Source organism: Oncorhynchus mykiss, chromosome 16 (assembly GCF_057628025.1).
Source record: "Oncorhynchus mykiss isolate SJ-2025 chromosome 16, ASM5762802v1, whole genome shotgun sequence".
In the NCBI taxonomy this organism is placed as follows: Eukaryota; Metazoa; Chordata; class Actinopteri; order Salmoniformes; family Salmonidae; genus Oncorhynchus; species Oncorhynchus mykiss.
In genome coordinates, this window is record NC_143037.1 from 68,459,062 (window position 1) to 68,486,929 (window position 27,868).

General features: G+C 43.6%; 1 protein-coding gene across 1 annotated transcript; it reads right to left on the reverse strand.

The window, feature by feature from the left end:
- Window positions 1-1,544: 1,544 nt before the first annotated feature.
- Window positions 1,545-26,802, reverse strand: LOC110492562 (cytochrome P450 3A30). The gene is made up of 13 exons (XM_036947563.2): window positions 26,263-26,802; window positions 19,020-19,113; window positions 18,836-18,888; window positions 17,764-17,863; window positions 17,570-17,683; window positions 13,153-13,241; window positions 12,911-13,059; window positions 12,360-12,487; window positions 11,862-11,940; window positions 10,505-10,665; window positions 10,130-10,356; window positions 2,497-2,659; window positions 1,545-2,255 (listed from the first exon to the last, which is right to left on the reverse strand). The coding sequence occupies exons 1-13, from the start codon at window positions 26,331-26,333 to the stop codon at window positions 2,160-2,162; spliced, it is 1,524 nt and encodes a 507-aa protein (XP_036803458.2). The 5' UTR covers window positions 26,334-26,802; the 3' UTR covers window positions 1,545-2,159.
- Window positions 26,803-27,868: the final 1,066 nt, after the last annotated feature.

Consider the following 27,868-nt stretch of genomic DNA (forward strand, 5'->3'; position numbering starts at 1 on the left):
GAACAGGTGAATCTCCAAGTGACTAGGGAACAGGTGAACGTACAAGTGACTGGGGAACAGGTGAACCTACAGGTGACTGGGGAACAGGTGAACGTACAGGTGACTGGGGAACAGGTGAACGTACAGGTGACTGGGGAACAGGTGAACGTACAGGTGACTGGGGAACAGGTGAATCTACAAGTGACTAGGGAACAGGTGAACGTACAAGTGACTGGGGAACAGGTGAACGTACAGGTGACTGGGGAACAGGTGAATCTACAAGTGACTAGGGAACAGGTGAACGTACAAGTGACTGGGGAACAGGTGAACGTACAGGTGACTGGGGAACAGGTGAACGTACAGGTGACTGGGGAACAGGTGAACGTACAGGTGACTGGGGAACAGGTGAACCTACAAGTGACTGGGGAACAGGTGAACGTACAGGTGACTGGGGAACAGGTGAATCTACAAGTGACTGGGGAACAGGTGAATCTACAAGTGACTAGGGAACAGGTGAATCTACAAGTGACTAGGGAACAGGTGAACGTACAAGTGACTGGGGAACAGGTGAACGTACAGGTGACTGTTAGACAGGTGAATGTACAGGTGACTGGGGAACAGGTGAACCTACAGGTGACTGTTAGACAGGTGAACGTACAGGTGACTGGGGAACAGGTGAACGTACAGGTGACTGGGGAACAGGTGAACGTACAGGTGACTGGGGAACAGGTGAACCTACAAGTGACTGGGGAACAGGTGAACGTACAGGTGACTGGGGAACAGGTGAATCTACAAGTGACTGGGGAACAGGTGAATCTACAAGTGACTAGGGAACAGGTGAATCTACAAGTGACTAGGGAACAGGTGAACGTACAAGTGACTGGGGAACAGGTGAACGTACAGGTGACTGTTAGACAGGTGAATGTACAGGTGACTGGGGAACAGGTGAACCTACAGGTGACTGTTAGACAGGTGAACGTACAGGTGACTGGGGAACAGGTGAACGTACAGGTGACTGGGGAACAGGTGAACGTACAGGTGACTGGGGAACAGGTGAACCTACAGGTGACTGTTAGACAGGTGAACGTACAGGTGACTGTTAGACAGTTGAACGTACAGGTGACTGGGGAACAGGTGAACGTACAGGTGACTGTTAGACAGGTGAATGTACAGGTGACTGGGGAACAGGTGAACCTACAGGTGACTGTTAGACAGGTGAACGTACAGGTGACTGTTAGACAGTTGAACGTACAGGTGACTGGGGAACAGGTGAACGTACAGGTGACTGTTAGACAGGTGAATGTACAGGTGACTGGGGAACAGGTGAATCTACAAGTGACTAGGGAACAGGTGAACGTACAAGTGACTGGGGAACAGGTGAATCTACAAGTGACTAGGGAACAGGTGAACGTACAAGTGACTGGGGAACAGGTGAATGTACAGGTGACTGTTAGACAGTTGAACGTACAGGTGACTGGGGAACAGGTGAACGTACAGGTGACTGTTAGACAGGTGAATGTACAGGTGACTGGGGAACAGAACAGATTCAACTCAAGCAGCTAGTCTTACAGGTAGAAAACATTTACTTCAGTCCAGCAGTATTACTGTTAGAATCACACTACAGATTAAATCATTACATAACACATTCCAAAACATGGTATGTGAGTTTTATAAGAGGGTTATATGAGGGATACTATCTTACATCAGTAAAAGCATTAGATAATTCATGGTCATATATTATATATTGGTTGTACATTGTGTTGCAGCAATCTCTTGCAGGTAAGTTAGTTAGTGATCTGTGGTTGTTCAATGCCTGAACATAAATTATTTAACTAAACAAATGAAGGCACACATAGTTACTACAATAGTCCATATTGTATTCACTTTATACTCATGACCCTTGAGATGAGTCATCTTAATTTCAAGGGATTCCTGCAAATATGATACAAAAAGCCTACACACGTCAATATTTTAGTAATATAGCTAGTTGGGTAGTTTCTTCACCATAAAATCAATGAATTGTACTAATTCCAGAGGATAAGACTGGAATATCAATGAGTCTAAGATGATCCTTTCCATACCTCAATAGGAAGGTTGCCATGCCAACCATGTTTGACTGAAGCAGAAACCGACTTGGCTAGACTAACAGGGTAGTGTCCTGTATACCTGTGCCTCTCCTCTCAATCCTGGCTGGGGGCCACAACACGGGGGATCAGCTTCAGCTTGATGGGCTTCGTTGGGGCGATGAAGCCGTTGTCAAACAGCTCCAGAGGAACCTGAGGACACATCCAGGAAGTCAATATAAAAACCGATATGAATACAGCACCACACAGTCTCTCAATGTAATCAGTTACGGTTTAATTCTGTTTTGAGAACCTAAACAGCTACTACAGTCAACAACACAAAGATAAGCCATCACAAGCCAACATTCAACACCAACATATTCAAAAACTTGCACGCATACACACAAAGACTCAAGCACACCAATAATCCCATTGAGACAATCAGTAATCTCACTTCTGTCTCCTTGCAGGTGACAAAACTGAACCTCTGGAGGATCTCTACTATCACCAGCTTAATGGTCTGGAGGGCGAATCTCATGCCGATACAGTTCCTGGGCCCCATCCCAAACGGAAGGAAGGTGTAGGGATCAATGTTCTCTCTGTTCTCCTTACTGAACCTGAGGACAGAGGAGTGTTCAGATCAAAGTAGCATTCAGCACTGTGTCCAACACTAGAGTAGTGTTCAGCAATGCTACAGAATATTTAACTAGAGCAGTGGTCAGTAACTCTACAGACTGTGTAACTAGTAGTGGTCGGTAACTCTACAGACTGTGTAACTAGAGTAGTGTTCAGCAATGCTACAGAATATTTAGCTAGAGTAGTGGTCAGTAACTCTACAGACTGTATAACTAGTAGTGGTCGGTAACTCTACAGACTCTATAACTAGAGTAGTGGTCAGCAACTCTACAGACTCTATATCTAGTAGATGTGTCACATCTGCTCCTGCAACGCCCTCTGGTGTTCATCCGGTGTCTTCTTGACCTGCAGTTACTCCCCCTGCACACTCTCTCTCCCTCTCTGTGTGATTGTGTGTTTGGAGACAGGTGTGTTGGAGTCAGAGCAGATCCCTACCAGCTGCAACCTGTTCCATAATCAAGACCTCTACAAATACTCAGTCCAGCCACTTCCACACTGCCAGATCATAATCTGTGCTCATTCTGCCCACTCTGACTCTGGTCCCTGTCTCCTGTCACCCATTCCACATCTCACCACCCAACTACCTTGCTCTGGATTTTACTCACCACCACTACCTTAGAATCCCGTCAGGACCTGTTTACCCTGTTCTAGTCAGCTAACTCCAAACTCAGTCTCCACATCTGTTTTTTCTGCAACTCATCCGAGCTTGCCCGGATTTGCACTCCATATCCCTGTGTAAAAAAATCATATTTTGGTTAATTCATACCTGTTTCCTCATCTGAGTCTGCTCTTGGGTCACCCTGTGTCGCTCTGCTTAACAAGTGGTCAGTAACTCTACAGACTCTATAACTAGTAGTGGTCAGTAACTCTACAGACTCTATAACAAGTAGTGGTCAGTAACTATACAGACTCTATAACTAGTAGTGGTCAGTAACTCTACAGACTCTATAACTAGAGTAGTGGTCAGTACCCCTACAGACTCTATAACTAGAGTAGTGGTCAGTACCCCTACAGACTCTATAACAAGTAGTGGTCAGTAACTCTACAGACTCTATAACAAGTAGTGGTCACTAACTCTACAGACTCTATAACTAGAGTAGTGGTCAGTACCTCTACAGAATCTATAACTAGAGTAGTGGTCAGTAACTCTACAGACTCTATAACTAGTAGTGGTCAGTAACTCTACAGACTCTATAACTAGAGTAGTGGTCAGTAACTCTACAGACTCCATAACTAGTAGTGGTCCGTAACTCTACAGACTATATAACTAGAGTAGTGGTCAGTACCCCTACAGACTCTATAACAAGTAGCGGTCAGTAACTCTACAGACTCTATAACTAGAGTAGTGGTCAGTACCCCTACAGAATCTATAACAAGTAGCGGTCAGTAACTCTACAGACTCTATAACTAGAGTAGTGGTCAGTAACTCTACAGACTCTATAACTAGTAGTGGTCAGTAACTCTACAGACTCTATAGAAGTAGTGGTTAGTAACTCTACAGACTCTATAACTAGAGTAGTGGTCAGTAACTCTACAGACTCTGTAACAAGTAGTGGTCAGTAACTCTACAGACTCTATGACTAGTAGTGGTCAGTAACTCTACAGACTCTATCACTAGAGTAGTGATCAGTAACTCTACAGACTCTATAACTAGAGTAGTGGTCAGTAACTCTACAGACTCTACAACTAGAGTAGTGGTCAGTAACTCTACAGACTCTATAACTAGTAGTGGTCAGTAACTCTACAGACTCTATAACTAGTAGTGGTCAGTAACTCTACAGACTCTATAACTAGAGTAGCGGTCAGTAAATCTACAGACTATAAATAGTAGTGGTAGGTAACTCTACAAACTGTATAACTAGAGTAGTGGTCAGAAACTCTACAATCTCTAACTAAAGTGGTGGTCAGTAACTCTACAGACTCTATAACAAGAGTAGTGGTCAGTAACTCTACAGACTCTATAACTAGAGTAGTGGTCAGTACCTCTACAGACTCTATAACTAGTACTGGTCAGAAACTCTACAGACTATAACTAGTAGTAGTCAGTAACTAGACAGACTCTATATCTAGAGTAGTGGTCAGTAACTCTACAGACTCTATAACTAGAGTAGTGGTCAGTAACTCTACAGACTCTGTAACTAGTAGTGGTCAGTAACTCTACAGACTGTATAACTAGAGTAGTGGTCAGTCACTCTACAGACTCTATAACTAGTAGTGATCAGTAACTCTACAGACACTATATAACAAGAGTAGTGGTCAGTAACTCTACAGACTCTATAACTAGAGTAGTGGTCAGTACCTCTACAGACTCTATAACTAGAGTAGTGGTCAGTAACTCTACAGACTCTATAACTAGAGTAGTGGTCAGTAACTCTACAGACTCTATAACTAGAGTAGTGGTCAGCAACTCTACATACTTTATAACCAGAGTAGTGGTCAGAAACTCTACAGACTCTAACTAAAGTAGTGGTCAGTAACTCTACAGACTCTATAACTAGAGTAGTGGTCAGCAACTCTACAGACTCTATAACTAGTAGTGTTCAGTAACTCTACAGACTCTATAACTAGAGTAGTGGTCAGTAACTCTACAGACTATACAACTAGAGTAGTGGTCAGTAACTCTACAGACTCTATAACTAGTAGTGGTCAGTAACTCTACATACTTTATAACCAGAGTAGTGGTCAGAAACTCTACAGACTCTATAACTAGAGTAGTGGTCAGTAATTCTACAGACTCTATAACTAGAGTAGTGGTCAGCAACTCTACATACTTTATAACCAGAGTAGTGGTCAGAAACTCTACAGACTCTAACTAAAGTAGTGGTCAGTAACTCTACAGACTCTATAACTAGAGTAGTGGTCAGTAACTCTACAGACTATACAACTAGAGTAGTGGTCAGAAACTCTACAGACTCTATAACTAGTAGTGGTCAGTAACTCTACATACTTTATAACCAGAGTAGTGGTCAGAAACTCTACAGACTCTAACTAAAGTAGTGGTCAGTAACTCTACAGGCTCTATAACTAGTAGTGTTCAGTAACTCTACAGACTCTATAACTAGAGTAGTGGTCAGTAACTCTACAGACTATACAACTAGAGTAGTGGTCAGTAACTCTACAGACTCTATAACTAGTAGCGGTCAGTAACTCTACATACTTTATAACCAGAGTAGTGGTCAGAAACTCTACAGACTCTAACTAAAGTAGTGGTCAGTAACTCTACAGACTCTATAACTAGTAGTGGTCAGTAACTTTACAGACTCTATAACTAGTAGTGGTCAGAAACTCTTTAACTAGAGTAGTGGTCAGTAACTCTACAGACTCTATGACTAGAGTAGTGTTCAGTAACTTTACAGACTCTATAACTAGTAGTGGTCAGTAACTCTATAGACTATAACTAGTAGTGGTCAGTGACTGTACAGACTTTATAACTAGTAGTGATCAGTAACTCTACATACTTTATAACCAGAGTAGTGGTCAGAAACTCTACAGACTCTAACTAAAGTAGTGGTCAGTAACTCTACAGGCTCTATAACTAGTAGTGGTCAGTAACTCTACAGACTCTATAACTAGTACAGGTCAGTAACTTTACAGACTCTATAACTAGTAGTGGTCAGAAACTCTTTAACTAGAGTAGCGGTCAGTAACTCTACAGACTCTATAACTAGTAGTGGTCAGAAACTTTTTAACTAGAGTAGTGGTCAGTAACTCTACAGACTCTATGACTAGAGTAGTGTTCAGTAACTTTACAGACTCTATAACTAGTAGTGGTCAGTAACTCTATAGACTATAACTAGTAGTGGTCAGTGACTGTACAGACTTTATAACTAGTAGTGGTCAATAACTCTACAGACTCTATAACTAGAGTAGTGGTCAATAACTCTACAGACTCTATAACAAGTAGTGGTCAGTAACTCTACAGACTCTATAACTAGTAGTGGTCAGTAACTCTACAGACTATAAATAGTATTGGTCAGTAACTCTACAGACTCTATAACTAGAGTGGTGGTCAGTAACTCTACAGACTCTATAACTAGAGTGGTGGTCAGTAACTCTACAGACTCTATATATAGAGTAGTGGTCAGTAACTCTACAGACTCTATAACTAGAGTAGTGGTCAGTAACTCTACAGACTCTATAACTAGAGTAGTGGTCAGCAACTCTACATACTTTATAACCAGAGTAGTGGTCAGAAACTCTACAGACTCTAACTAAAGTAGTGGTCAGTAACTCTACAGACTCTATAACTAGAGTAGTGGTCAGTAACTCTACAGACTCTATAACTAGTAGTGGTCAGTAACTCTACATACTTTATAACCAGAGTAGTGGTCAGAAACTCTACAGACTCTAACTAAAGTAGTGGTCAGTAACTCTACAGGCTCTATAACTAGTAGTGGTCAGTAACTCTACAGACTCTATAACTAGTAGTGGTCAGTAACTTTACAGACTCTATAACTAGTAGTGGTCAGAAACTATTTAACTAGAGTAGCGGTCAGTAACTCTACAGACTCTATAACTAGTAGTGGTCAGAAACTCTTTAACTAGAGTAGTGGTCAGTAACTCTACAGACTATATGACTAGAGTAGTGTTCAGTAACTTTACAGACTCTATAACTAGTAGTGGTCAGTAACTCTATAGACTATAACTAGTAGTGGTCAGTGACTGTACAGACTTTATAACTAGTAGTGATCAGTAACTCTACAGACTCTATATAACAAGAGTAGTAGTCAGTAACTCTACAGACTCTATAACTAGAGTAGTGGTCAGTACCTCTACAGACTCTATAACTAGAGTAGTGGTCAGTAACTCTACAGACTCTATAACTATAGTAGTGGTCAGTAACTCTACAGACTCTATAACTAGAGTAGTGGTCAGCAACTCTACATACTTTATAACCAGAGTAGTGGTCAGAAACTCTACAGACTCTAACTAAAGTAGTGGTCAGTAACTCTACAGACTCTATAACTAGAGTAGTGGTCAGTAACTCTACAGACTATACAACTAGAGTAGTGGTCAGTAACTCTACAGACTCTATAACTAGTAGTGGTCAGTAACTCTACATACTTTATAACCAGAGTAGTGGTCAGAAACTCTACAGACTCTAACTAAAGTAGTGGTCAGTAACTCTACAGGCTCTATAACTAGTAGTGTTCAGTAACTCTACAGACTCTATAACTAGAGTAGTGGTCAGTAACTCCACAGACTATACAACTAGAGTAGTGGTCAGTAACTCTACAGACTCTATAACTAGTAGTGGTCAGTAACTCTACATACTTTATAACCAGAGTAGTGGTCAGAAACTCTACAGACTCTAACTAAAGTAGTGGTCAGTAACTCTACAGACTCTATAACTAGTAGTGGTCAGTAACTCTACAGACTCTATAACTAGTAGTGGTCAGTAACTTTACAGACTCTATAACTAGTAGTGGTCAGAAACTCTTTAACTAGAGTAGTGGTCAGTAACTCTACAGACTCTATGACTAGAGTAGTGTTCAGTAACTTTACAGACTCTATAACTAGTAGTGGTCAGTAACTCTATAGACTATAACTAGTAGTGGTCAGTGACTGTACAGACTTTATAACTAGTAGTGATCAGTAACCCTACAGACTCTATATAACAAGAGTAGTGGTCAGTAACTCTACAGACTCTATAACTAGAGTAGTGGTCAGTACCTCTACAGACTCTATAACTAGAGTAGTGGTCAGCAACTCTATAGACTCTATAACTAGTAGTGTTCAGTAACTCTACAGACTCTATAACTAGAGTAGTGGTCAGTAACTCTACAGACTATACAACTAGAGTAGTGGTCAGTAACTCTACAGACTCTATAACTAGTAGTGGTCAGTAACTCTACATACTTTATAACCAGAGTAGTGGTCAGAAACTCTACAGACTCTAACTAAAGTAGTGGTCAGTAACTCTACAGGCTCTATAACTAGTAGTGGTCAGTAACTCTACAGACTCTATAACTAGTAGTGGTCAGTAACTTTACAGACTCTATAACTAGTAGTGGTCAGAAACTCTTTAACTAGAGTAGCGGTCACTAACTCTACAGACTCTATAACTAGTAGTGGTCAGAAACTCTTTAACTAGAGTAGTGGTCAGTAACTCTACAGACTCTATGACTAGAGTAGTGTTCAGTAACTTTACAGACTCTATAACTAGTAGTGGTCAGTAACTCTATAGATTATAACTAGTAGTGGTCAGTGACTGTACAGACTTTATAACTAGTAGTGGTCAATAACTCTACAGACTCTATAACTAGAGTAGTGGTCAATAACTCTACAGACTCTATAACAAGTAGTGGTCAGTAACTCTACAGACTCTATAACTAGTAGTGGTCAGTAACTCTACAGACTATAAATAGTATTGGTCAGTAACTCTACAGACTCTATAACAAGTAGTGGTCAGTAACTCTACAGACTCTATAACTAGTAGTGGTCAGTAACTCTACAGACTATAAATAGTATTGGTCAGTAACTCTACAGACTCTATAACTAGAGTGGTGGTCAGTAACTCTACAGACTCTATAACTAGAGTGGTGGTCAGTAACTCTACAGACTCTATATATAGAGTAGTGGTCAGTAACTCTACAGACTCTATAACTAGTAGTGGTCAGTAACTCTACAGACTATAAATAGTAGTGGTCAGTAACTCCACAGTCTCTATAATTGGTAGTGTTCAGTAACTGTGTAGTAGGACTCAGTAGAGGAGACTATTTGTTCTTTACTATGGTAGAGTACAGTAGGATAGAGTAGAGCCAAGAGTTTGGGTCGTTCCACATTAAACTGGAACAACAGACCATTACTTTTTGGTTCTTTATGAAATTGAATACATTACTTTTTCAAAATATAATACACAAAAAAGTCATTTGGAGGAAGGATGTTTGGTACATGGTTTAATTTTTATTAATATTTTTACCCCTTTTTGCCTCCCCAATTTCATTGTATCCAATTGGTAGTTACAGTCTTGTCTCATCGCTGCAACTCCCCTACGGACTCGGCAGAGGCGAAGGTCAAGACCCATGCGTCCTCCAAAACACAACCCAACCAAGCCACACTGCTTCTTGACACAATGCACATTCAACCCGGAAGCCAGCCGCACCAATGTGTCAGAGGAAACACCGTACACCTGGCGACCTGGTCAGCTTGCACTGCGCACGGCCTGCCACAGGAGTCGCTAGTGCGTAATGAGACAAGGATATCTTTGCCGGCCAAACCCTCCCTAACCCGGACGACGCTGGGCCAATTGTGAGTCACCCAATGGGCCTCCCGGTCGCGGCCGGCTGCGACAGAGATTCTGGGCTTAAACCCAGAATCTCTGGTGGCACAGCTAGCACTGTGATGCAGTGCCTTAGACCACTGCGCCATCATGGTCTGTTTTTTGTTCCAGTTTTGTGCGAAATGACCAAGTCGTAAAGCAGAGACGAGTGTTACTGTATGTACCGTACCTCTCTGGTCGGAAGACTTCAGGTTTGGGCCAGTGTGTTGGGTGGTGGTGAAGGACCATGATTGGGATCATGACAACAGTTCCCTTGGGGATGGTCACACCATTCACCTCCACGGTCGTCTTGGCAACCCTCTCTAGCCGGCTGATGATGGGATACACCCGCAAGGTCTCGTTGATGACCATGTCCAGATATTCCATCTGCATCAGCCCTTCATAGGTGGGTGGAGCCTGCAGGGAGACAGGCACAACTTCACTACCCTTCATGGGAAACACTTGAGTGACCTTTGGCCATCAAGATCCTATTTAATTACTAGAGGGGCTATGTCATAAATCCTCAAAGTTCCAGAATGGGGTGAAAATAGCAGCTTGAGGTCACCTTGTCGGGGAAGATCTGGTCGATCTCATCCTGCAGGGCAGCCTGGACGTCAGGGTTTGTTGCCAGGTTGTAGGATAGGAAACCCAGTGTGCTGCTGCTGGTCTCATAGCCCCCAAAGATGTATGTTAACGCCTGGGACAGGATCTCATGGTCCGTCAGCCCTGGAACACAACCACAACACAATCGCTCAGCCCTGCTAAAAACCAAACATCTAGACCAGCATACATTTCAAGCTGGTCTATGCTGTTCCATGCTGGGTTCTGCTTGTCTATTCTAGTCAAACAGGTCTTACCAGCATTGTCTAATGGGTTCTGCTGGCTGACCAGCATGGTCTAGTTGGTTATGCTGGCATCTCATCCTTCATTGTGTTTTCGCTGGGGACCAGCCTTTGTTGTGGTTTTGCTGGTGATCAGCATTTGCTGTGTTTTTTGCTGGTGTCCAGTATTTTCGCTGTATGTTGGACACTAGTGACCAGCATCAAGTCACATTATGCTGGCTTGCAAAGTGATGTTTAAATCCTTTTGGAATTTCATCCGAAGTGGATTCCCACAATCTCTTTAAGATTCCATCTAAACTGGACCTACCATTTCAGTAATGGGTGCAATAAATTCAACTAACAGATTGGATTAGTTTAGAAAAATGTATGTTATTTATCTTTGTGTAGCATAAGATTAATTAATTAATTCATTCATTAATCAATCAGCACTGGCATACCACACACCCCAACAGCCCCTGCAAGGCCGGGGGCTTACAGGGTCTTTTATCTCAGCCGCGTGTAGAATAGCAGGAAATTAGCTATAGCAATGCTAAATTCTATAAACTTCATTGCAGAATGTGTAGAACAGCATGGGACTGGCTATAAAACGGCACATTTTACTTGTGCTCCAGATACTCTACAAGTCTAGAGAAGGCCAGTTTGATTGCTTATTTTATTGCTTTTATTGCTTCTTTAATCAGGACAACTGAGCTGTTGCACAAGGGTTTTCTAATGATAAATTAGCCCTTCAAAGTTATAAAATTGGATTAGCTAACACAACGTGTTATTGGAACACAGGAGTGATGGTTGCTGATAATGGGCCTCTGTACTCCTACGTAGATATTCCATTAAAAATCAGCCGTTTCCAGCTACAATAGTCATTTACAACATTAACAATGTCTACACTGTATTTATGATCAATTTGAGGTTATTTTAATGGACAAAAACAAGAACATTTCTAAGTGACCCCAAACTTTTGAATGGTAGAATAATATGAAACGCTCTGAGATTAGGTTGTACAGAGAGAACTACAACACAATAGCGCAGAACGAACCACAAAATGACCGTTGTCACCCCTGTCCATGATTTTGAGTTACTTACCTTTGTGTGCAACCTCCTTGGACCTGTGGTCCTGTGGGATCTGAGAGTCCACCATCAGCTGCATTAAGTCCACTCTGGTCTGCAGGGCCAAACCAAACACCACACCTATCAGTAATCATGATGACACTTCAGTGGGGTTGAGGATAAGGTTTGGGGTTTATGCCTAGTACTGACTGGGGTATGGTTGGGGTGAAAATGAAATGAAATGAAATTTGTCACATAGACTTTGCCATTAAATTGTTGCTTTAGGGTAGGTAGAAATTGTAGGTTTAGGGTAGGTGGTTAGGTTTAGGGTAGGTGGTTAGGTTTAGGGTAGGTGGTTATGGTTAAGGGTAGGTGGTTAGGTTAAGGGTAGGTGGTTAGGTTAAGGGTAGGTGGTTAGGTTTAGGGTAGGTGGTTAGGTTTAGGGTAGGTGGTTATGGTTAAGGGTAGGTGGTTAGGTTTAGGGTAGGTGGTTAGGTTTAGGGTAGGTGGTTAGGTTTAAGGGTTGTAGCTCACATTGTGTACATTCTTGCTCCTCTCTGCTTTGATCTTCCTCAGGAAGGAATAGAAGAATTTCATAGCACCAGCAGGTAGGAAAGAGACATTACACTTTTCCAGGAGCGGACGCATAAACGGGAACAACACTGGAGTGAGAGAAGGAGAGAAGTAACAGAAGAGGAGAAGACAGGAGAGAAGATAATTGAAATGAAGAAACAAGAAGAGATTAGGCATTAATAAAAGAAAAGAGTGGCAATTTACACTGTACATGGAAATGAAAAATACATTGCTTTTAACAAGGCACGTCATTCCTCTTTGACTACATCAGAGAGATACAGGGACTACAAAGGCACGTCATTCCTCTTTGACTACATCAGAGAGATACAGGGACTACAAAGGCACGTCATTCCTCTTTGACTACATCAGAGAGATACAGGGACTACAAAGGCACGTCATTCCTCTTTGACTACATCAGAGAGATACAGGGACTACAAAGGCACGTCATTCCTCTTTGACTACATCAGAGAGATACAGGGACTACATTATGTTCACAAACGCGCACAGCTTACCTACTAAGATTAGGAGAGGATTTAACAGGTTGAATTTGAGTAGTTTCTTTACGTTGACAACTAAGGGATCGTTGGGTTGGTTGATAGAATCAATGTCAACACTGAACGCGCTACTTGCCACCACGTCCATACTGTAGGCCCCAAAGATTCTGGGAAACACACACACACAATAAAATGCATGAGAAAGATGTAATGTTACTGCCTCATTCGCGCATTTAACAAACTGCATTACCCATACTCACTCTTTAACTTCCAGGACCTCGTCAGTGTCTACCTTCTTCTGCAGAAACTTCACCAGGTTTCTGGAGTGTTGAGTCATTATCATGAACATCTGTCAAAAAATAAGATACATATAGTCTTGCTACACTAGACATATTCTCACATTTGTTCTGCATCCTGGATTCTGAAGCTCATCTTTTCTCAAGGCTGGATATAGGGAGCCCAGGTCAACAGCTTTCTCAATGATGCTGTATGTATACTACACTAGACGTACTCTATAGAGGCTGGATGTATACTCCACTAGACGTACTCTATAGAGGCTGGATGTATACTACACTAGACGTCCTCTAGAGAGGCTGGATGTATACTACACTAGACGTACTCTATAGAGGCTGGATGTATACTACACTAGACGTACTCTATAGAGGCTGGATGTATACTCCACTAGACGTACTCTATAGAGGCTGGATGTATACTACACTAGACGTCCTCTAGAGAGGCTGGATGTATACTACACTAGACGTACTCTATAGAGGCTGGATGTATACTACACTAGACGTACTCTATAGAGGCTGGATGTATACTCCACTAGACGTACTCTATAGAGGCTGGATGTATACTCCACTAGACGTACTCTATAGAGGCTGGATGTATACTACACTAGACGTCCTCTAGAGAGGCTGGATGTATACTCCACTAGAGGTACTCTATAGAGGCTGGATGTATACTCCACTAGACGTACTCTATAGAGGCTGGATGTATACTCCACTAGACGTACTCTATAGAGGCTGGATGTATACTCCACTAGACGTACTCTATAGAGGCTGGATGTATATTCCACTAGACGTACTCTATAGAGGCTGGATGTATACTACACTAGACGTACTCTATAGAGGCTGGATGTATACTCCACTAGACGTACTCTATAGAGGCTGGATGTATACTCCACTAGACGTACTCTATAGAGGCTGGATGTATACTACACTAGACGTACTCTATAGAGGCTGGATGTATACTCCACTAGACGTACTCTATAGAGGCTGGATGTATACTACACTAGACATACTCTATAGAGGCTGGATGTATACTCCACTAGACGTACTCTATAGAGGCTGGATGTATACTACACTAGACGTACTCTATAGAGGCTGGATGTATACTACACTAGACGTACTCTATAGAGGCTGGATGTATACTCCACTAGACGTACTCTATAGAGGCTGGATGTATACTCCACTAGACGTACTCTATAGAGGCTGGATGTATACTCCACTAGACGTACTCTATAGAGGCTGGATGTATACTCCACTAGACGTACTCTATAGAGGCTGGATGTATACTACACTAGACATACTCTATAGAGGCTGGATGTATACTCCACTAGACGTACTCTATAGAGGCTGGATGTATACTACACTAGACGTACTCTATAGAGGCTGGATGTATACTCCACTAGACGTACTCTATAGAGGCTGGATGTATACTCCACTAGACGTACTCTATAGAGGCTGGATGTATACTCCACTAGACATACTCTATAGAGGCTGGATGTATACTACACTAGACATACTCTATAGAGGCTGGATGTATACTCCACTAGACGTACTCTATAGAGGCTGGATGTATACTACACTAGACGTCCTCTATAGAGGCTGGATGTATACTACACTAGACGTCCTCTAGAGAGGCTGGATGTATACTCCACTAGACGTACTCTATAGAGGCTGGATGTATACTCCACTAGACGTACTCTATAGAGGCTGGATGTATACTCCACTAGACGTACTCTATAGAGGCTGGATGTATACTCCACTAGACGTACTCTATAGAGGCTGGATGTATACTCCACTAGACGTACTCTATAGAGGCTGGATGTATACTACACTAGACGTCCTCTATAGAGGCTGGATGTATACTACACTAGACGTCCTCTAGAGAGGCTGGATGTATACTCCACTAGACGTACTCTATAGAGGCTGGATGTATACTCCACTAGACGTACTCTATAGAGGCTGGATGTATACTCCACTAGACGTACTCTATAGAGGCTGGATGTATACTACACTAGACGTACTCTATAGAGGCTGGATGTATACTCCACTAGACGTACTCTATAGAGGCTGGATGTATACTCCACTAGACGTACTCTATAGAGGCTGGATGTATACTCCACTAGACGTACTCTATAGAGGCTGGATGTATACTCCACTAGACGTACTCTATAGAGGCTGGATGTATACTCCACTAGACGTACTCTATAGAGGCTGGATGTAAACTACACTGGACGTACTCTATAGAGGCTGGATGTATACTCCACTAGACGTACTCTATAGAGGCTGGATGTATACTCCACTAGACGTACTCTATAGAGGCTGGATGTATACTACACTAGACGTACTCTATAGAGGCTGGATGTATACTACACTAGACGTACTCTATAGAGGCTGTATGTATACTACACTAGACGTACTCTATAGAGGCTGGATGTATACTCCACTAGACGTACTCTATAGAGGCTGGATGTATACTCCACTAGACGTACTCTATAGAGGCTGGATGTATACTCCACTAGACGTACTCTATAGAGGCTGGATGTATACTACACTAGACGTCCTCTAGAGAGGCTGGATGTATACTACACTAGACGTACTCTATAGAGGCTGGATGTATACTACACTAGACGTACTCTATAGAGGCTGGATGTATACTACACTAGACGTACTCTATAGAGGCTGGATGTATACTACACTAGACGTACTCTATAGAGGCTGGATGTATACTACACTAGACGTACTCTATAGAGGCTGGATGTATACTACACTAGACGTACTCTATAGAGGCTGGATGTATACTCCACTAGACGTACTCTATAGAGGCTGGATGTATACTACACTAGACGTCCTCTAGAGAGGCTGGATGTATACTACACTAGACGTACTCTATAGAGGCTGGATGTATACTACACTAGACGTACTCTATAGAGGCTGGATGTATACTCCACTAGACGTACTCTATAGAGGCTGGATGTATACTCCACTAGACGTACTCTATAGAGGCTGGATGTATACTCCACTAGACGTACTCTATAGAGGCTGGATGTATACTCCACTAGACGTACTCTATAGAGGCTGGATGTATACTACACTAGACGTACTCTATAGAGGCTGGATGTATACTCCACTAGACGTACTCTATAGAGGCTGGATGTATACTACACTAGACGTACTCTATAGAGGCTGGATGTATACTCCACTAGACGTACTCTATAGAGGCTGGATGTATACTCCACTAGACGTACTCTATAGAGGCTGGATGTATACTCCACTAGACGTACTCTATAGAGGCTGGATGTATACTCCACTAGACGTACTCTATAGAGGCTGGATGTATACTCCACTAGACGTACTCTATAGAGGCTGGATGTATACTACACTGGACGTACTCTATAGAGGCTGGATGTATACTCCACTAGACATACTCTATAGAGGCTGGATGTATACTCCACTAGACGTACTCTATAGAGGCTGGATGTATACTACACTAGACGTACTCTATAGAGGCTGGATGTATACTACACTAGACGTACTCTATAGAGGCTGTATGTATACTACACTAGACGTACTCTATAGAGGCTGGATGTATACTCCACTAGACGTACTCTATAGAGGCTGGATGTATACTCCACTAGACGTACTCTATAGAGGCTGGATGTATACTACACTAGACATACTCTATAGAGGCTGGATGTATACTCCACTAGACGTACTCTATAGAGGCTGGATGTATACTCCACTAGACGTACTCTATAGAGGCTGGATGTATACTACACTAGACGTCCTCTAGAGAGGCTGGATGTATACTACACTAGACGTACTCTATAGAGGCTGGATGTATACTACACTAGACGTACTCTATAGAGGCTGGATGTATACTACACTAGACGTACTCTATAGAGGCTGGATGTATACTACACTAGACGTACTCTATAGAGGCTGGATGTATACTCCACTAGACGTACTCTATAGAGGCTGGATGTATACTACACTAGACGTCCTCTAGAGAGGCTGGATGTATACTCCACTAGACGTACTCTATAGAGGCTGGATGTATACTACACTAGACGTACTCTATAGAGGCTGGATGTATACTCCACTAGACGTACTCTATAGAGGCTGGATGTATACTACACTAGACGTACTCTATAGAGGCTGGATGTATACTCCACTAGACGTACTCTATAGAGGCTGGATGTATACTCCACTAGACGTACTCTATAGAGGCTGGATGTATACTACACTAGACGTCCTCTAGAGAGGCTGGATGTATACTACACTAGACGTACTCTATAGAGGCTGGATGTATACTCCACTAGACGTACTCTAGAGAGGCTCCACAACCCCTGAGTGCTGTGTGTGTACAGTCATGTACGTGTGTGTTTACATCTTTGAGTCGTCCACTGGTAAAGGAGGGAGACAGAGTGCTGCGGATTCTCTTCCACTCATCGTCTTCTACGGTTGTTACAGCGTCGTGGAGCTCCCCGTTCAACCCAAAGTCCTGACCACACACACGTTAGAGAGGTTAGGATCAGGACTGAAGGTTAGAGAGGTTAGGGTTGTTTGGGTATTTCTGCTTACCCGTCTGTTGGTAAACACAGAGTAACATTCCTTCACCAGGATGGTTTTGATCATGGCTGTGTCCATCACACCCATTATGGGCAGTCTGCCATCAAATAACCTAAAAGAATGACAAAATACTAAAATAACTACTAAATACTAAGAATGATTAACAGAGCCAGAATTACAAATAATTCACCAGAGCATTGAAAACATAGTTCCCCTATACTTGTACAAACGCACCCCTCCCACACACACACCTATCCCCCCACACACACTCTACCCCCCCCACACACACCTATCCCCCCACACACACTCTACCCCCCCCCCACACACCTATCCCCCACACACTCTCTACCCCCCCCCCACACACTCTACCCCCCCCCCACACACACCTATGCCCCCACACACACTCTACCCCCCCACATACCTATCCCCCCACACCCCCCACCCCCCCACACACACCTATCCCCCCACACACACCTACCCCCCCACACACACCTATCCCCCCACACACACACCTATCCCTGCACACACACCTACCCCCCCACACACAACTACCCCCCACACACTCTACCCCCCCACACACACCTATCCTCGCACACACACCGACCCCCCCACACACACAACTACCCCCCCACACACTCTATCCCCCCACACACACCTACCCCCCCACACAACTACCCACCCCCACACACCTACCCCCCCACACACACCTACCCACCCCCACACACCTACCCCCCCACACACACCTACCCACCCCCACACACCTACCCCCACACACACACACCTCTTCCCCCACCCACCCCCCGCACACACACAACTACCCACCCCCACACACCTACCCCCACACACACACCTACCCACCCCCACACACCTACCCCCCCACACACACCTACCCACCCCCACACACCTACCCCCACACACACACCTCTACCCCCACCCAAACACCTACCCCCACACACACACCAACCCCCCCGCACACAACAGCCCCCACACAAACACCTACCCCACACACAAACACCTACCCCACACACACACACACACACACCTACCCCCCCACACACACCTACCTCCCCACACACACACCTACCCCCACACATCGCCGTACTTCTGGTAACAGGCATTGTCAAATATGAAGAAACCCTGTGAAAGAAGGGAGGAGATCAGCTTGAGTCCTCATGGTCCTCATGTCACACTAAATGGACACCCAGTGAGTTCGAGCAACACACTACACAAAAGCAGAAGTAGTAGTATTAATGTAATAGTAACCTCACCCTTTTGTACTCTAAAAACGTCCCTATGAAGGGGAGAGGTTTAGGTCCCTGGATGCCGAGTTTCTTGAAGAATCCATAAGGTGCATACCCATACCTTATTATAGGGTTAGAGAGAAATATTCAAATTGAGGGGAACGAGGGGAACGACCCAATTGTCTCAGTCGCCCTTTTGAAGACCAGGAACCGTCTTTTTAGTGTGTCGCCATCCTGCTTCATGGAGGAGTTTTTGGAAACATCGTATGCAGTTTGAGCCACTCAAGGGAAGTGAAGTTGCAGGCTAGCTCAGTGCTGCCCCTTCATTGAGTATCTCAAGTTGATGGCCGACAGGGGTACTGCAGGCTGCCAGCAGCCACTAAATTATCCTTATGTGTGTGATTTCAGCAAAAAGGTCCCGGGGGGTGTTGTATATGGATAATATACCACAGCTAAGGGCTGTTCTTATGCACGACGCAACGCAGAGTGCGAGGACACGGCCCTTACGGTGTGGTATATTGGCCATACATCCCAAACCCCAGAGTTGCCTTATTGCTATTATAAAGTGGTTACCAACGTAATTAGAGCAGTAAAAATAAATGCTTTGTCATACCCATGGTATAAAGTCTGACATACCATGGCTTTCAGCCAATCAGCATTCAGAGCTCGAACCACACAGTTTATAATAAAAAAATAATTGGTTAAAGGACATAAATCTGAAATAGAAGCAAGTATTGGTACCATGATTGTGTTCGGAATTGTTTTTACATCCATGAGTATTGACCATTAAGATTGACTACAATGGGAGATGCTACTTTCCGAAAACATTGCCTGCAGTACCCCGGTCGGCCTCAATGAGAGAGAGCAGTCGTTCTCATTTAGTTAATGTAATAATAGATTATACAGTAATATTTCAAATCACAGTAGTTAAAGTATAGATAATACACTCAATATACAATATAAAACACAACATACATTACTTGAGATACTTGTTGGCTATGTAATGTTTACATATATAATGTATTTATCTGTATAGTTTACTGCCTATAGGCTTACGCTGTAACAGAACATGTTACTACTGTGTGATGTTCTCAACTTAAAAGGTACCACGTGTAACAATTCAACAAAAAACTGTATCTTGTTGTCAAAACAAGAGATTTGCTGGCCCCAGTCAATTTAAAAACAAGAGATTTGCTGGCCCCAGTCAATTTGACAACAAGAGATTTGCTGGCCCCAGTCAATTTGACCACAAGAGATTTGCTGGCCCCAGTCAATTTGAAAACAAGAGATTTGCTGGCCCCAGTCAATTTGAAAACAAGAGATTTGCTGGCCCCAGTCAATTTGACCACAAGAGATTTGCTGGCCCCAGTCAATTTGACCACAAGAGATTTGCTGGCCCCAGTCAATTTGAAAACAAGAGATTTGCTGGCCCCAGTCAATTTGAAAACAAGAGATTTGCTGGCCCCAGTCAATTTGACCACAAGAGATTTGCTGGCCCCAGTCAATTTGACAACAAGAGATTTCCTGGCCCCAGTCAATTTGACCACAAGAGATTTGCTGGCCCCAGTCAATTTGACCACAAGATATTTGCTGGCCCCAGTCAATTTGACCACAAGAGATTTGCTGGCCCCAGTCAATTTGACCACAAGAGATTTGCTGGCCCCAACCAATTTGAAAACAAGATATTTTCTGGCCCCAGTCAATTTGACAACAAGAGATTTGCTGGCCCCAACCAATTTGAAAACAAGAGATTTGCTGGCCCCAGTCAATTTGACAACAAGAGATTTGCTGGCCCCAACCAATTTGACCACAAGAGATTTGCTGGCCCCAGTCAATTTGACAACAAGAGATTTGCTGGCCCCAACCAATTTGAAAACAAGAGATTTGCTGGCCCCAGTCAATTTGACAACAAGAGATTTGCTGGCCCCAACCAATTTGACCACAAGAGATTTGCTGGCCCCAGTCAATTTGACAACAAGAGATTTGCTGGCCCCAACCAATTTGACCACAAGAGATTTGCTGGCCCCAGTCAATTTGACCACAAGAGATTTGCTGGCCCCAGTCAATTTGACCACAAGATATTTGCTGGCCCCAGTCAATTTGAAAACAAGAGATTTGCTGGCCCCAGTCAATTTGAAAACAAGAGATTTGCTGGCCCCAGTCAATTTGACAACAAGAGATTTGCTGGCCCCAGTCAATTTGACCACAAGAGATTTGCTGGCCCCAGTCAATTTGAAAACAAGAGATTTGCTGGCCCCAGTCAATTTGAAAACAAGAGATTTGCTGGCCCCAGTCAATTTGACAACAAGAGATTTGCTGGCCCCAGTCAATTTGACCACAAGAGATTTGCTGGCCCCAGTCAATTTGAAAACAAGAGATTTGCTGGCCCCAGTCAATTTGAAAACAAGAGATTTGCTGGCCCCAGTCAGTTTGACCACAAGAGATTTGCTGGCCCCAGTCAATTTGACAACAAGAGATTTCCTGGCCCCAGTCAATTTGACCACAAGAGATTTGCTGGCCCCAGTCAATTTGACCACAAGATATTTGCTGGCCCCAGTCAATTTGACCACAAGAGATTTGCTGGCCCCAGTCAATTTGACCACAAGAGATTTGCTGGCCCCAACCAATTTGAAAACAAGATATTTTCTGGCCCCAGTCAATTTGACAACAAGAGATTTGCTGGCCCCAACCAATTTGAAAACAAGAGATTTGCTGGCCCCAGTCAATTTGACAACAAGAGATTTGCTGGCCCCAACCAATTTGACCACAAGAGATTTGCTGGCCCCAGTCAATTTGACAACAAGAGATTTGCTGGCCCCAACCAATTTGAAAACAAGAGATTTGCTGGCCCCAGTCAATTTGACAACAAGAGATTTGCTGGCCCCAACCAATTTGACCACAAGAGATTTGCTGGCCCCAGTCAATTTGAAAACAAGAGATTTGCTGGCCCCAACCAATTTGACCACAAGAGATTTGCTGGCCCCAGTCAATTTGACCACAAGAGATTTGCTGGCCCCAGTCAATTTGACCACAAGATATTTGCTGGCCCCAGTCAATTTGAAAACAAGAGATTTGCTGGCCCCAGTCAATTTGAAAACAAGAGATTTGCTGGCCCCAGTCAATTTGACAACAAGAGATTTGCTGGCCCCAGTCAATTTGACCACAAGAGATTTGCTGGCCCCAGTCAATTTGAAAACAAGAGATTTGCTGGCCCCAGTCAATTTGAAAACAAGAGATTTGCTGGCCCCAGTCAATTTGACCACAATATATTTGCTGGCCCCAGTCAATTTGAAAACAAGCGATTTGCTGGCCCCAGTCAATTTGAAAACAAGAGATTTGCTGGCCCCAGTCAATTTGAAAACAAGAGATTTGCTGGCCCCAGTCAATTTGACAACAAGAGATTTGCTGGCCCCAGCCAATTTGACCACAAGAGATTTGCTGGCCCCAGTCAATTTGACAACAAGAGATTTGCTGGCCCCAGTCAATTTGACCACAAGAGATTTGCTGGCCCCAGTCAATTTGACCACAAGAGATTTGCTGGCCCCAGTCAATTTGAAAACAAGAGATTTGCTGGCCCCAGTCAATTTGACAACAAGAGATTTGCTGGCCCCAGTCAATTTGACCACAAGAGATTTGCTGGCCCCAGTCAATTTGAAAACAAGAGATTTGCTGGCCCCAGTCAATTTGACCACAAGAGATTTGCTGGCCCCAGTCAATTTGAAAACAAGAGATTTGCTGGCCCCAGTCAATTTGAAAACAAGAGATTTGCTGGCCCCAGTCAATTTGACAACAAGAGATTTGCTGGCCCCAGTCAATTTGACCACAAGAGATTTGCTGGCCCCAGTCAATTTGAAAACAAGAGATTTGCTGGCCCCAGTCAATTTGAAAACAAGAGATTTGCTGGCCCCAGTCAGTTTGACCACAAGAGATTTGCTGGCCCCAGTCAATTTGACAACAAGAGATTTCCTGGCCCCAGTCAATTTGACCACAAGAGATTTGCTGGCCCCAGTCAATTTGACCACAAGATATTTGCTGGCCCCAGTCAATTTGACCACAAGAGATTTGCTGGCCCCAGTCAATTTGACCACAAGAGATTTGCTGGCCCCAACCAATTTGAAAACAAGATATTTTCTGGCCCCAGTCAATTTGACAACAAGAGATTTGCTGGCCCCAACCAATTTGAAAACAAGAGATTTGCTGGCCCCAGTCAATTTGACAACAAGAGATTTGCTGGCCCCAACCAATTTGACCACAAGAGATTTGCTGGCCCCAGTCAATTTGACAACAAGAGATTTGCTGGCCCCAACCAATTTGAAAACAAGAGATTTGCTGGCCCCAGTCAATTTGACAACAAGAGATTTGCTGGCCCCAACCAATTTGACCACAAGAGATTTGCTGGCCCCAGTCAATTTGAAAACAAGAGATTTGCTGGCCCCAACCAATTTGACCACAAGAGATTTGCTGGCCCCAGTCAATTTGACCACAAGAGATTTGCTGGCCCCAGTCAATTTGACCACAAGATATTTGCTGGCCCCAGTCAATTTGAAAACAAGAGATTTGCTGGCCCCAGTCAATTTGAAAACAAGAGATTTGCTGGCCCCAGTCAATTTGACAACAAGAGATTTGCTGGCCCCAGTCAATTTGACCACAAGAGATTTGCTGGCCCCAGTCAATTTGAAAACAAGAGATTTGCTGGCCCCAGTCAATTTGAAAACAAGAGATTTGCTGGCCCCAGTCAATTTGACCACAATATATTTGCTGGCCCCAGTCAATTGGAAAACAAGCGATTTGCTGGCCCCAGTCAATTTGAAAACAAGAGATTTGCTGGCCCCAGTCAATTTGAAAACAAGAGATTTGCTGGCCCCAGTCAATTTGACAACAAGAGATTTGCTGGCCCCAGCCAATTTGACCACAAGAGATTTGCTGGCCCCAGTCAATTTGACAACAAGAGATTTGCTGGCCCCAGTCAATTTGACCACAAGAGATTTGCTGGCCCCAGTCAATTTGACCACAAGAGATTTGCTGGCCCCAGTCAATTTGACCACAAGAGATTTGCTGGCCCCAGTAAATTTGACCACAAGAGATGTGCTGGCCCCAACCAATTTGAAAACAAGATATTTTCTGGCCCCAGTCAATTTGACAACAAGAGATTTGCTGGCCCCAACCAATTTGAAAACAAGAGATTTGCTGGCCCCAGTCAATTTGACAACAAGAGATTTGCTGGCCCCAACCAATTTGACCACAAGAGATTTGCTGGCCCCAGTCAATTTGACAACAAGAGATTTGCTGGCCCCAGTCAATTTGACCACAAGAGATTTGCTGGCCCCAGTCAATTTGACCACAAGAGATTTGCTGGCCCCAGTCAATTTGACCACAAGATATTTGCTGGCCCCAGTCAATTTGACCACAAGAGATTTGCTGGCCCCAGTCAATTTGACCACAAGAGATTTGCTGGCCCCAACCAATTTGAAAACAAGATATTTTCTGGCCCCAGTCAATTTGACAACAAGAGATTTGCTGGCCCCAACCAATTTGAAAACAAGAGATTTGCTGGCCCCAGTCAATTTGACAACAAGAGATTTGCTGGCCCCAACCAATTTGACCACAAGAGATTTGCTGGCCCCAGTCAATTTGACAACAAGAGATTTGCTGGCCCCAACCAATTTGAAAACAAGAGATTTGCTGGCCCCAGTCAATTTGACAACAAGAGATTTGCTGGCCCCAACCAATTTGACCACAAGAGATTTGCTGGCCCCAGTCAATTTGAAAACAAGAGATTTGCTGGCCCCAACCAATTTGACCACAAGAGATTTGCTGGCCCCAGTCAATTTGACCACAAGAGATTTGCTGGCCCCAGTCAATTTGACCACAAGATATTTGCTGGCCCCAGTCAATTTGAAAACAAGAGATTTGCTGGCCCCAGTCAATTTGAAAACAAGAGATTTGCTGGCCCCAGTCAATTTGACAACAAGAGATTTGCTGGCCCCAGTCAATTTGACCACAAGAGATTTGCTGGCCCCAGTCAATTTGAAAACAAGAGATTTGCTGGCCCCAGTCAATTTGAAAACAAGAGATTTGCTGGCCCCAGTCAATTTGACCACAATATATTTGCTGGCCCCAGTCAATTTGAAAACAAGCGATTTGCTGGCCCCAGTCAATTTGAAAACAAGAGATTTGCTGGCCCCAGTCAATTTGAAAACAAGAGATTTGCTGGCCCCAGTCAATTTGACAACAAGAGATTTGCTGGCCCCAGCCAATTTGACCACAAGAGATTTGCTGGCCCCAGTCAATTTGACAACAAGAGATTTGCTGGCCCCAGTCAATTTGACCACAAGAGATTTGCTGGCCCCAGTCAATTTGACCACAAGAGATTTGCTGGCCCCAGTCAATTTGACCACAAGAGATTTGCTGGCCCCAGTCAATTTGACCACAAGAGATTTGCTGGCCCCAACCAATTTGAAAACAAGATATTTTCTGGCCCCAGTCAATTTGACAACAAGAGATTTGCTGGCCCCAACCAATTTGAAAACAAGAGATTTGCTGGCCCCAGTCAATTTGACAACAAGAGATTTGCTGGCCCCAACCAATTTGACCACAAGAGATTTGCTGGCCCCAGTCAATTTGACAACAAGAGATTTGCTGGCCCCAACCAATTTGACCACAAGAGATTTGCTGGCCCCAGTCAATTTGACCACAAGAGATTTGCTGGCCCCAGTCAATTTGACCACAAGATATTTGCTGGCCCCAGTCAATTTGACCACAAGAGATTTGCTGGCCCCAGTCAATTTGACCACAAGAGATTTGCTGGCCCCAACCAATTTGAAAACAAGAGATTTTCTGGCCCCAGTCAATTTGACAACAAGAGATTTCCTGGCCCCAACCAATTTGAAAACAAGAGATTTGCTGGCCCCGGTCAATTTGACAACAAGAGATTTGCTGGCCCCAACCAATTTGACCACAAGAGATTTGCTGGCCCCAGTCAATTTGACCACAAGAGATTTGCTGGCCCCAGTCAATTTGACCACAAGAGATTTGCTGGCCCCAGACAATTTGACCACAAGAGACAGTCTGTCTTTCGTTGAACAATAAGAAGGCTTCACCATTAGAATAAAATTGTGTGTGGGCCAAATAACATTTTTGGGAAAAAATAATGTGAAACACTATCATTCCATTATTACTGTAGATATATTAAGGACATTTTGTCATTTTCTCAACAGCAGGTTAGTACAGAAAGCATGATTATTAACCTTTTCTAATAAAATGTACTTACCACATGAAGAGAGCAAATAGTGTCGCTACCAGAGTCCATGTCTCTGTGGAGAACGAAGGAAAGTTCCACATCGTGTCTCCGCTTTGTTGTGCTTTTGACTCTGACCGACGGCTCTGACCGACCTGTAATTCTCTCTTCTTCTTCTGTAATATTATGGCGGTCCACAAAGGAATGGTGTAATTATTTTACTTCCACCTTTTTAAAGGGCTATTCGGTAGTTTGAGGGTTAACGGGCGACTCTTTGCAGAGAGTGAGAGAGAATAGAGATAGATAGAGGACTCATATTTATATATGTGCCATTATAGCTTCTATGACACTGTGGGCAGCACCATTGAGGCTACAACATGTAGAAATCCCCACCAGATGAGTACTTTGACTACATTAAAATGGCAAAGGCATGGTGGAAGCCCTCAACGGTGCTACCCATGCTGAAACGCCTTTTGGTCATTATAGGCCTCTATCATTCTCTATTGGGGAGGGCAGGGGCGGGCAGAAGTAAAACAAATGACACAGGAATGTAAATGATTGACACAGGAATGTAAATTAAGTCATAGATAGTTCTCTCTGCTACCGCACGGCAAGTGGAACCGGAGCACCAAGTCTAGGTCCAAAAGGCTCCTTAACAGCTTCGACCCCAAAGCTATAAGACACCTGAACAAGTAATGAAATGGCTACCCAGACTACATTGACCCTCCCCCCCTTTGTTTTTACACTGCTGCAGCTCACTGTCTATTATCTATGCATAGGCAATATGCCCAACCTACATGTAAAAACTACCTCGACTAACTCTGTACCGGTACCCCCTGTATATAGCTTCGTTATTGTTATGTAATTTTATTGTTTTACTTTACGTTTGTTTTTACTTTAGTTTATTTAGTAAATATTTATATTTCTTGAACTGCATTGTTGGTTAAGGCCTTGTAAAAAAGCATTTCACGGTAAGGCCTACTGTTGTATTCTGCGCATGTGACAAATAATATTTGATTTTGATTTGAGCAATAACAAGACACAACTAGCTGAAACGAGCTACCTACGATTCCCTCATCACAAGAAACCACCTTTATCCCAGCCCTGGTGTGTATTCACAAGAAACCACCTTTACCCCAGCCCTGGTGTGTATTCACAAGAAACCACCTTTACCCTAGCCCTGGTGTGTATTCACCAGGTACCACCTTTACCCCAGCACTGGTGTGTATTCACAAGAAACCACCTTCACCCCAGCCCTGGTGTGTATTCACAAGAAACCACCTTTACCCCAGCCCTGGTGTGTATTCACAAGAAACCACCTTTACCCCAGCCCTGGTGTGTATTCACAAGAAACCACCTTTACCCTAGCCCTGGTGTGTATTCACCAGGTACCACCTTTACCCCAGCCCTGGTGTGTATTCACAAGAAACCACCTTCACCCCAGCCCTGGTGTGTATTCACAAGAAACCACCTTTACCCCAGCCCTGGTGTGTATTCACAAGAAACCACCTTTACCCCAGTCCTGGTGTGTATTCACAATAAACCACCTTCACCCCAGTCCTGGTGTGTATTCACAAGAAACCACCTTCACCCCAGTCCTGGTGTGTATTCACAAGAAACCACCTTTACCCCAGTCCTG

Bases quoted from the DNA above. Each gene is read 5' to 3' on its own strand.
- LOC110492562 (XM_036947563.2), bottom strand. From the start codon at position 26,333: ATGTGGAACTTTCCTTCGTTCTCCACAGAGACATGGACTCTGGTAGCG. The intron at 18,889-19,019 runs GTGAGGTTACTA...CTTCTTTCACAG, and splicing joins CGTTTTTAGAGTACAAAAGG to GGTTTCTTCATATTTGACAA. The intron at 17,864-18,835 runs GTAGGTGTGTGT...TCATTCTTTTAG, and splicing joins AAGTACGGCGATGTGTGGGG to GTTATTTGATGGCAGACTGC.